Below are 11,518 nucleotides of genomic sequence, written 5' to 3'. Positions count from 1 at the left end.
ATTTAAATCAACTAAGCCAAAAGGTCATTGGCAATTTGACATATAATTTCATTAAGTTAAATACTCAAGTACAACAGCGAATTTCTACTAATTGGTTAAAAAGAATTCAACTTACTTTTCCTTCTTTTGTTCCCCCTCCTTTCTTCAGGACTATTGGGGGAAATTTACTTGGAACCTGCCATAAGCTCAAACTGTTGGAATGAGATGGCAGAAGTACAGAAAAAACCGTTAATGTAAGATGGAACAGTCATATTATTCTTTAGAAAAGGAAATCGCATATTGTTAGCAGATTGGTGATGAATAACATCATATACTATAATAATACTAACATATATATACAGAAATGCTTTGCAGTGTCTATAGCTCAAAATAATACTAACAGCCATTGCAAATTTCTCCGATCTTTTAGGCCTCAATTTTACCGACCAAGAACTACCATTTATGGTTTAGTGGGAATCAAGTTGGTGAGGTCAAAAGAAATGACCAATAACTGTTTTTACCTTCAGCCTTCACGCATCAGTAACTTTGCTGACAATAGTTAAGGCGAGCTTTGCAATGCCTGATTCTGGGGATTGCCGAAGCCGTCCAATCACTGGGAACAACTCTGATGCAAGGAGGAACTGTCGGCAATGTGGATATGCACACATCTTTCCCAGTGAGAAAAGAGCTATCTTTAGAGGTGACTCATTAATAGCATCCTTTCTGCTTGGGTTTAAAGCAACTACTGTACAGTCAGCTACCAATTTTAATAAAGCCTGCCAATAAGAGAAAAAAAAAAAAGAAAGGCATACAGGAATCACCATTTAAGTTAGGTAATCAAGATGGTAAGAATTAGTAAATTCTGTTTGCTCCAATTTTAATAAAGCCTGCCAATAAGAGAAAATAAAAAAAAGAAAGGCAAACGGGAATCACCATTTAAGTTAGGTAATCAAGATGTAAGAATTAGTAAATTCTGTTTGCTCATGTCTTGCGGCCCCTATTGCAGCCAAAATATGAAAGTTCTTGCCAACTGTGTTTGGTGTTACATATCCATATCACCTTGTTTTTTTATTACTTTCAAACAGAGACGTTAAAGGAGATATATATCAATTTCTGAAAATTAAGTTATTTAAGAATGGTTTTCTGACTAGAAAAAAATTCAAAAGCATGCATGTCATTGAAACCAACGATGACTTCAAGCTTCAATGACTCACAAATTTAACTTCTTGGGAGCTTAAAGAGCTAGCTTGATTTGTTGTTATCAAATAGTCACACAAGCAATAACACTAGGATCAATGCACTATGTCTACTGACCTGCATGGCCCCCTTGGAGATAATTTCCTCGCAGAGCTTGTTTGAGTTGCGTACAAGATTACTCAATGCACCTGCAGCATTTGCTTTAGTCTTGTCTTCCTCTGCTGAAAGCAGCAGCTTTGCTAGTTGAGGTATAGATCTCCTGAGTTCTTCATACAACATATCATTATGGTAGGCAGCATTCCCAATCTGTGGAGAGAATTAATAAGCAGCTGTAAATTATATGTATATATGCCATAGCAATAGAGCCAAAGACATACTGCTTCTATAATTTTTATATTTAGAGCTACTGCCATAATCACTAAGAACAGGTCTTACTGCAAAACATGCAAATTTCCTTGTTCGTTTGTCTGGATCAGCACACCTATCAATAAGAAGCCCAATGATGTGATGTCTTGCCTACAGCATATACATTGGTCAGTAAGAATCTGATAGCCTGCAACATAATTTTTCATATGGTGTTTGTGCTCAAAGACTGACAAAAATCACAATGCTTATCTCCATATCCCAAAGTCCAAGTAATGAATTGAAAAATGTTGAGAAAATTATAGAACTCCAGTTCATACAGTTTACCATGGCACAATGTGATATATTGTTATTTGTTTGGTACTTACCAGTGCATCATAAAAGTATGCACTATGGCGACACATGTTGCCTAGAGCATTGCAAGCTTTGGCACGAATATTGGGATCTTCATGAGTGAGAAAGCCCCGCAGAATATCTAATATTGAAGCCCCATTAATGAATTCATAGAAACCCTGCATGACCATATGATCTAAAATTCATTAGTCAGACCGTGGGCTTCTAGTATAAGTTCATCCCCCTATTAAAGAGGATCTAAAAGGCTACAAATTTACATTTTATCTTGCTTTCTAAGTGAAACTTCAGAATCCATAAACTGGTTCATAGGAGACCACAGTCATTAGAAGAAAAGCCTTATGAATCAAACAAAATTAAGATACAATGGAGGAAAGACATCAACTGCATAATTTCAGGAATTAAACATAAATCACAACATGATGATTGATAAGGAAATGAGGGTAACAACTCAGCCATGGGGAGAAAAGGCTTCATTATAAAAGAAAGCTTAAAATTGAAATTACAAGATCACCTTCGTAAGACTGCTCAAATAGGAAAAAGTTTTCATATTAAGCTGCTAGCTGAGCCATTCATTCAATTTTGGAAAACACTTGTCTCAGACCACTGTGTTTTAGAAGCTAAATTTAACTATGGAAAGGAACTAAGTTAACTTTTACATCTAATGATTCAGCAGGGACTATTTGACAATTTGATGAAAACATAACCTGACCTTCTCCATTCGAGCTAGATCAGAAACAATCATCAAAGTGTCCAGTGTGGCTTCTCTTGGACTTGAACAATCGAGCAACCTTCTCATTCTATTTGGATCCAACAACCCTTTCCCAACAAGTTGAACTGCAAGTGGTCGATGTCCTATCATTTTGGCAAGAAATGCAACGGTCCTTCCCAGGTCCTTTGACTCTAACTGTTCCAAACAACGAAGAATGATGCTAGGCACTCCCACCTGAGAATTTCAGAAAATACTAAATGAGGAAAGTATAGGCTCTCAATAACTCGAGGCTATCTTAGCACCTTAAACATTATTCACATCAAACCTAACAACTAGAAAGCAGACAAGCCCATCAAATGTGTGCTTTTCCATGACCTCTCTTTTTAAGTTAAGGGGGAAACGGCACTTAAAGAAATAAGAAACCATCTCTAGAAAGTTAGCGAGTTGCTTATTTAAAGCAGTGCACACAGTCTTGGGCACTGAACAGCCAGATAGGAGTTATAAGCTTCCTCCTTATAACCAAGCACCTTTCAGCTAGAGAAACACTTTGAATGGCACATTTTCTCATGATAACCCCACAAGAAAGCAGTCTGGAGAACCGCCTTCCTACTCCAACCTATAGCCTAGGAAAAGAAAGAAGGGATAGGATCTGACCTCCAGGAGGATTTTAATATATTTCCCCATGTCATCCTCAATTGCTTTCACCATGTCCTTGTCTTCCATGCATACTCTACTAGCAGGTGAACCCATGTTGAGGATAAACCCACTATTTACAGAAGCAGTCGCAAGTGGCAAGCCAGGAGCATTTTGTACAGCAACAAAAGGAAATGCTAAAAAATCAATTACTGTATTTATTATATCTCTGACTCCATCCTTCCCTCCACCAGGCCCAATCCAAGACCTCACAAGCTTGAGATAAACATCAGATATCAAACTACAGATGAGCTTCATGTGTTCGCTGCTGAGCAAAGCTTGACGAAAGGTTAAAAGTCCACCTGAAAGGCAGTGACATATTGCTGAAACTGCCCATACAACCCCTGTAGGAGACAAGCCAACTCCATCATTGAGGCTACCAACTCCTTGACGTGAAGCATTCAGATGGTTGCTGGCCAACAAATTAATAAGAAGCAAAGGGATACCGCTTGCAATCAACTGTTGTACAGCCAATGGTCCTCCCCATTTCAGTTTGGACTCTAACAAGCCAACACATCCATCCCTAAGACCATGCCAATATGAGAGAACCACTTTAGGGCTCTTAGAGCCAACTTCGTTTTCAATCTCTGATGAAATTTTAAGGTGATCACAAAGTGTGCTAGTTGGAGGAATCAAGGGTACTGCAATTTCAGATATGGAAGACTCGACGGACAGTCCGCCTTCAAGTGATAGAATGGAAGCAAGAGCTAGCATGGCTGATGCAGAATGAGGTTGTAATGAAGTAATAGTTGTATCATTAGAAGAAACATGGTGAGCAAGGATCGAAAGTCGAGTGAGTTGCTTCTTTGGTGAGGTTGTAAGCATAAATAATGCAGAATTTCTTCCAGTAGACTTTAAGCATTGAGCAACTGTAGCAATGAGAAGGCAGGAATGCAGAGTCAAGGCTGGAGGATTGCTTATTTTACACTTCAAATTAGCTGTCTCAGTTTGTGCATCTTTGCTTAATGATGAACACAAAGATAATATAGAGAATAGCTCTGAGACAATGGTACCATCTGCTCCGCCACTAACAACAGTGGTAACAGGCAGGGAATTCGGAAAGCCACAGAGAACAGTTGGAATAATTCCATTGTGGAGGCAGCACCTTGACAAAATCTGAAACAAGTTAAGAAAAAAATCTATTAATATATTATGCTACAATAAGCAACCAAATATATTTAGGATATAAAATAAATGTTAATTAAAGTCTTCAGCTGCTCCTCAGTATGGAAAAATTTTCAGAAACAGGAAGAAATACCTGAATAGCAGCAGATAGTGCTGGCTCTACACGTTGATGAAGGCAATGGACTATAGCAAATTGCACAGCTTTTGATCTGACAAATGCCCTAGTCACTACATCAATAACTTTTGCTGATTCTGTTCCAGTCAGCAAACCTCGGGCATGATCTCTGATGTCAAGTCGGACCAAAGAATGATTCCACAAAGCATCCAAGGGAAACAAATTGGGATTTTCCTTCACAAAAGAAATTTCCAGAGCATCCATCAATGACCAGATAGCCCTACATGCTTCACAAGCAGCACGCAGCATATTTGTGGATCCAGAACTGAGACTTGAGCCTGAAGTTGCTAAACAAAGACATAAATGGTCCACTAAACGGGACGTTACAGCATTCTCCAAAATCTGTTTCAATGATTCATTCACCATAGAGGGAGAAGAGATTCCCTTAGGAACCTGAGTCAAAGAATATGCTCTAAGACCCTGAGCTACTCTAGCTAATATAGTTGTGATGCATGCACAAGACTCAGAGAAAACTCTCCCAGAGGGATCTTCAATGCAACCGACGACCTATATAAACAAAATGACAGAGCTTGAATAAGGTGCCTGAATTGTTGGCAGAGACCAATATAAACCATAGAAAAATATACCTGTGAGAAAATTTCAACTAAGACAACCCAGTGCTTGAAATATGAATTGGCAATATCACTTCCATTGTTTTCTGCCAGCAGCATTTTAGTAACTGAAAAACTCTGCAAAATTTACAGAGAAATTTCAGCCATATATAATAGTAGGAAAGAGTGTTTGACTTTGTAAATGATTCAGTGATCAATATTTAGATAGCTCTTCAATAACTTTTCATGATAGTCATTTGTTTTCAGAAACCCAGATAGAGAAAGTTCAATACACTTGACAGAAAAAAAATAAAAAAAATAGAGAAAAGAAAATACGGTGCATGTTTATGATTATGAAAACTGGATGGCCATGTCCAAAATCAGAGTAACCATAAACATGGTTGATTTATTTATAAAACCCAAGGCTAAGCTGGCATGATACATGGTGCTAGAAATGGGGGAGGAATTACTGAATGAGAATTAGTTTTATACCTTTGCTACTAGCTCAAAAACATCAGATGATTTCAAACCAACTAATATGGCAGTGAAATTTAGAAGTTCACACATTATTTCATCAAGAATTCCATCAGAATGGAGAGCACCAGCTGAAACTAGATTTGAAAGAATTCTCATCGACTGACTTGAATGGAGAATATCTTGATCCCTGTACAAGCCACTGTAAAATGAGAGCTGACTTCAAGAAAGTATCAGTGGACATCTGGAATTTGATTCAAGGAAATTTATAATAAGCCACTCTAGAATGCTTCGGAAACACTGGAATCAAGTAAAACAAAATAACCAAATGACAGAGCAACATTATAGCCAGCATTGAAATAATAACTCTGGAAATACATTTTATAAAATGATACAAGGTTTATCTTTCAAGAAAATCTGCCTCAACAATAGTGAAAAAGACCATTTCCCTAGCTGCACCATGTTGATTATGATTTATAATTCCATCTTTCCCCCACCCTGCTCCTTGGTTTTGAAATCTTTGAGATGTCTTTTGGTTAATGACTTAGCAATAACTGAATTTTCCAATTATTTTATTTTTGTTGATATTATATGAAGGCATCACATGGAAATTGGAATCTTGGACATTAAATTTTGTCATTTTTATCCTGTGCCATTTTAACATCTATAGTTTGCCTTGGAATCTAGTGTTTGCCAATGTAACTTGGTAACAATTATAACAAACAGACAGTCCCCCATTAAAGGAAATGAGAAACTGAGAAAGTCTAACCTCAATACTTGGAAATACTAAGTACTTTAGTTAAATAAGTACCACCTCTTTCCTCTCCTCCCCCCCCCCCCTCCCTTTGTGGATCAGTTTTTACTGCTTAGCATGCATATATATGGTTTTAGTTTCTAAAACATGGTAGGGACCACTGCCAAAAAAACAAAAACTCAGAAAACATAAAAAAGAAAGAAACTAGTTACTAAAACTGTTTTCTACATAAAGGCAAAACAGCCAATATGTGAAGCTAAAATAATTTTTTGTGATAGCACACTTACAAAATGAGATATAACTTTTAGATTCATCATAAACCATTCTTTGCAAGTTCACATTCATATCTAAGACTAAAAAATGTCTTGCAATGGAAGCTGGTCATAGTGCAACAACTTTGACTATGTTTTGCTTAGGAAAAACCAAAAAAAAAAAATAGTAAAAAATGGAACTAAAGCTGCAGTGATAACTAACACATTTCAACCAGACAATCAAGTTAGATACTTGATGCTAAAGAAGATGATCCATAGACTCATTTTTTTACCTGCAAGCATTTTGTGATCCTTCTGACCATCTTTTGATTGGCAGCAAAACAAGTGCTAATGCTTCATTATCCTTACCAATAATTTGTGCACCATTAACTGTGCGGGAGTTATTTTCTAATCGGTCCAATGCCTGGTTACCTGAAGAGAGATATAAATCTTAAAATGTCATAACAATGAAATGTATAGAGAAAACCAATTTCTGAATGATAATAAAGCTAGAGAATACTAACACTAGAGACAAGATTGGCTTTAAAAACAGTAGGTTAAGATTCTATCATTTTCAGAGTGAAGGGAGGACAAATTCCTCTATAGAGCATCAGTTGGTTCATCTTAAAGCCCTTGACCTCTTATTATGAACTGTTTCTTTAGTTTATAGCTTTCATTAGATATGGTTAACCTATTTAACAAAAAGAAAAGCTTACATTTACATGAAAAGGTTGCAACATGCACGAGAACAACAAATGAAAAGGCAAATGTAGCACAGGAGGGAATAATCACTCATTTATTTCTCTCTGTCAAATAACACAAGTTAAAAACTAGATGCACCAGTTGGTCAAGGAAATCAAACTTAATTAAGAATTCAAAACATCATAAATAAATTATACAAATATGAGGGGAAAAAAAAACAGAACTATGGTCACTTCAAAAAGATAAACACGTAGAAAAGAGCAAGATTCAAACTACTTTAGAAATCTCAGTTTACAAGTTTAAAACTAGATCTACCTAGTGTTTCTGGAGCAAGTCAAACAAAACAAACAATAGTCAAGTAACTCCACAACATAGGCAAATTATATGAACTTGACAAAAAGAAACAATGATAATATCAAATAATAAATAAACAAAACTAAACAAGGACACATGGCTTGAAATTACATTAGGAATTTCAGTTAAAAATTATAAAATGAGAAAGGGGCAAATATATAGTATTAAAATCATCAATCTGTGAGCAAAAGTCAATGTGTATATTCCACCAATCATCAGATCACAATATTCTCCAATTAATGCAGCATGGAAAAGAGTTGCTTGAACTTTAGTTAAATTTTGTGATTTTGTTATATTTTATGAGTTTATTTGATATTTTAATATAGAGTTATGATTTTACTATTTAGGCTATATTGTATTAATTAGTGTTTTCCTTATTGTCCTAGTATTAGGGCATTAGGATTTACTGATGTTTTTTAGTTTCTAGTAGGTTTTGGATTATCAATTATTGAGACTGTGGAACACCCAATATCTAGGATTCTTCCGAACCTCTACCCCTTATTTTCAACTCTGATTTCTAACCTTTTCTCTTTCCCTTTCTTATTCTACATCACTAATGGACAAATATGAACTGAAAACAACAACGTAGCATTGTCTACCTGACTGCTTAATGTCATTGGGATTTGAAAATCCAGGAAACTCCTCATGAAGTACAGAATTTCCTTGGACAGTATTAGGACTATATTTTTGAGCATCACTGTGAGCATCACTGTGAAGGCTTGGAGCATTACAAGTCTCTGAAGCAGCAGGAGAATTGCCTTGACCTATGATCAAGTAGTTCACGATGGTGAAAAAAGAGTAAAACCTCTATGTTTCAAATAAGCAGTGAAAGCAATGTTCTCAAAAGGGAAAATATACCATTTGGTGTTTGGAAATTGTTTTCCTCACCCCTCAATGCAACATCAGATCGCCTGGTTGGAGTAGTTGTAGCAAGCACCTCCTTGAATGTTTGACTAAAATTAGACTTTAATATTCTAAGGATTTAGAAAAGAAAAAACTAACGAGTTTCTCTACTATAGAAGATAAAATGACAATTTTCTTGGAAGGAGTACAGACTCTTGCTGCTTAGAGTAAACAAAAGTTTCTCTTTGCATTTTTTTATCTCAATAATGGAAGCATAATATTTTGTACACATCAGCTACATTACCCTGGCCTCAACTTCATCTAAGGTTTCTTTAACAAATGGATGTTCAAGAAGCGCTGGCCACGTCAATCTATTTTGAGGTACCTGTTTCCAATGATATTAAAAATAAAATCAGGATTTGAACTTTAAAGTAAAGATAAAGATCATAACAAATAACTTTGCATCTAGACAACAGAAAAACCTTGTTAAGCAATCCCTTAAGAAAGCTTTTGAAACTTGCACTCATGTCATCAGGGTATATGACTGGATCCTGAAATATTGCTTGTAAATTAGTATTTCCTTGGCACACCATAATTTACAGTTAGGCAAGGCAAAATTATATTTTAAAGAAAATTTTTTTGGGTAATTGTGCCTTAATAATGCACTAAATAAGAAATTTTTTTTAGAAAAATAAGATTCCTCTTGATGTGTACCTTCACTATGTGCCGGATGAGTGCATATACTGAATTTGTATAAAAGGGAGGCTGCCCAACGAATAATTCATACCTGTTGCATTTATGGCTAGTGTTTAATTCAATGTCAACAAGAGATAAAGGACATGACAGCACATCTTATTCATCTAGCAAAAAATCAATTAAACAAAGAGCTTCCTCGCTGTAAAATTAGGAAAAATGCGTGCATACAGTATAACTCCAAGAGACCACAGGTCAACAGTGTGGTTGTAGGGCTGTTCTCGCACAAGCTCTGGGGCCATGTACAAAGGGGTGCCTGCAAAAAATTTGTAGAAGCACTACTGAACTAGCATAAATGAAGGAAAATCTGGTTGAATAAGAGAAAAACTTAAAAAGCCATATATATACTAATATCAGGCAAACCTTTTATGGATCTCAAAACAACAGTATTTGTGGACATTGCACGTGCAAACCCAAAATCACAAAGCTGCAATAAGTGGAAGACTGCACAAGTTACAAACAAAAGATGCCCTTTGAAGAACAATTAGCATAAAGTAAGAGGCCTCAGCATCGAATTGGACATGAATATGGAAGGTGTACAATTAGCACAATGATACAAAAATGCTACCAATTCCTAACTAAAAATCAGAACATGACTACTCTTCACAGACACAATGCTAAACTTATTAAACACATGCATAGCATCTAACAAACCAACCTTAACAACAGAACCAGCACCAATGAGAATGTTTTGTGGCTTCATGTCACGATGAATGATACGGTTGGAATGCAAGTAATGCAATGCCCTCACCTACACAATAACAACCAAAAGAAGGGGAATTCCAAGTCCAGCAAACTAGTGAGCTTGAAGCCAGAAATGAAAAAATTCACTTTGACAGCAACATTTCTAAGATGAAAGTACCAGTTGCTTAGCAATTGCTTGAACTTGTTCTTCAGGAAGGCATTTATCATCCTCTAGAATCTGAAATAGATCACCCTGCATACCACGAAACTCCATCAACTTATAATATTTTCCAAATTAATCAGTTGTGTGCGTCATTTAAAGATAGGAGATCATTACTTGCGCGAACTCAGTGACAACACAGAATTCTTGTTGGCTTTCAAATGAATCAATCATTTCTATGATATTTTCATGCTTCAACTTTCGCAAAATCTGCAATAAGTAAGAGGTTAAATCACAAATTACCAAAAAAAATTAAACAACATTGGCATGGACAAATCTTATAAAGAATAATTATGCATTTATTTGAAACATTAGATGATACCTCGATTTCCTGTCTTAAGTTATGGATGTCCTTCTCAGTTTTCCCATGCTTCATAATAAACTTCATTGCTACAGTCTGATATTGAAAATTATATAATAACATTATAAAAAAATTGACCAAAAATTAAAAAAAAAATGATATGGAAATGGAAAAATTACCTGGCCGGTGTATTTTCTCCTTCCTTTATATACTTTTCCAAAAGAGCCTTCACCTACTAGCTCTATTACATGATACTCCTCTATTCCCATTCTTTTACTTCCACAATTTTTACTTATCTGCTTCTTGTTTTCAAGCTAAGCAACCAAAAATAATAATAAGGACGTAATTTGAATCTAAAAATCTGCTTTAAATTAGAATTAATTTCTATATTCAAGATGAACAGGTAACATACACCCTAACTCTACGAAAGATTTCTAAATCGAGCACCATTTGGGAGCTGAGCAAGTGAAGGAAAATTCAAAAATTTAGAGGAAAAAAAAGGAAAAAGAAAAAAGAAAACAGCGCTACTTAGAAACTTGCTTTAGGTTTTTAAAATTTTCATTTCGCATTCCCTTTTCCTGCATTCAATCGGCGATCAATGGTAGTAGCATTGGAGTGAAAATGAAGAGTAAAATAAAATAAAATAACAATATTTGGAGAACAGAGAAGGGGAAGTACCTGACTTTGAACCAGGAGAGCCAAGCAAATCTAGAGAAAGTTTTCGAGAGAGAAAGAGGAGAGGAAAGCTAGACTGATTTTTTTGAAGAGAAAAATTTTGAAAATAAGTGTTAAAGAAAGTCCCGCTCGTCAGATTTAAAGTTAGTACGGAGTAGGCTCTCCGGGTCGATTTATTTGGGTTTGGATCCTTGGGTGCGGTTTTGAAAATTTTCTCTGAAGAATTTTGGTTTAATATCTTTTCTTTGGTATTACATTGAAAAAATTAAAAAAATCATTTTCAATATTATTTGAGTAAATTATTTTCAATATGTATCAAAAAATAAATTATTATGAAACATTTTAAAAATTTATTCAAAAA

The 11,518-nt window shown here is 35.4% G+C and overlaps 1 protein-coding gene across 5 annotated transcripts; it reads right to left on the bottom strand.

The window, feature by feature from the left end:
• LOC18586542 (serine/threonine-protein kinase TIO) lies at positions 223-11,226 on the bottom strand. Of its 5 annotated transcripts, none has more exons than XM_018129698.1 (23): positions 11,161-11,226; positions 10,662-10,796; positions 10,504-10,578; positions 10,299-10,391; positions 10,140-10,214; positions 9,936-10,028; positions 9,641-9,704; positions 9,449-9,533; positions 9,239-9,311; positions 9,007-9,075; positions 8,829-8,909; positions 8,540-8,621; positions 8,281-8,445; positions 6,919-7,057; positions 5,639-5,822; positions 5,183-5,284; positions 4,554-5,102; positions 3,257-4,411; positions 2,603-2,836; positions 1,908-2,051; positions 1,612-1,692; positions 1,294-1,482; positions 223-755 (listed from the first exon to the last, which is right to left on the bottom strand). In XM_018129698.1, the coding sequence occupies exons 2-23, from the start codon at positions 10,749-10,751 to the stop codon at positions 510-512; spliced, it is 4,068 nt and encodes a 1,355-aa protein (XP_017985187.1). In that variant the 5' UTR covers positions 10,752-10,796; positions 11,161-11,226; the 3' UTR covers positions 223-509. The 5 variants fall into 5 exon arrangements, with proteins under 5 accessions (XP_017985187.1, XP_017985189.1, XP_017985188.1 ...); XM_018129700.1 differs by having other exon boundaries at positions 5,639-5,810; XM_018129699.1 differs by having other exon boundaries at positions 8,540-8,618.

The sequence above is a fragment of the Theobroma cacao genome, chromosome 10 (assembly GCF_000208745.1).
Source record: "Theobroma cacao cultivar B97-61/B2 chromosome 10, Criollo_cocoa_genome_V2, whole genome shotgun sequence".
In the NCBI taxonomy this organism is placed as follows: Eukaryota; Viridiplantae; Streptophyta; class Magnoliopsida; order Malvales; family Malvaceae; genus Theobroma; species Theobroma cacao.
The sequence above is the reverse complement of the archived record's forward strand: the minus strand, read 5'-3'. Positions and strand labels throughout refer to the sequence as shown.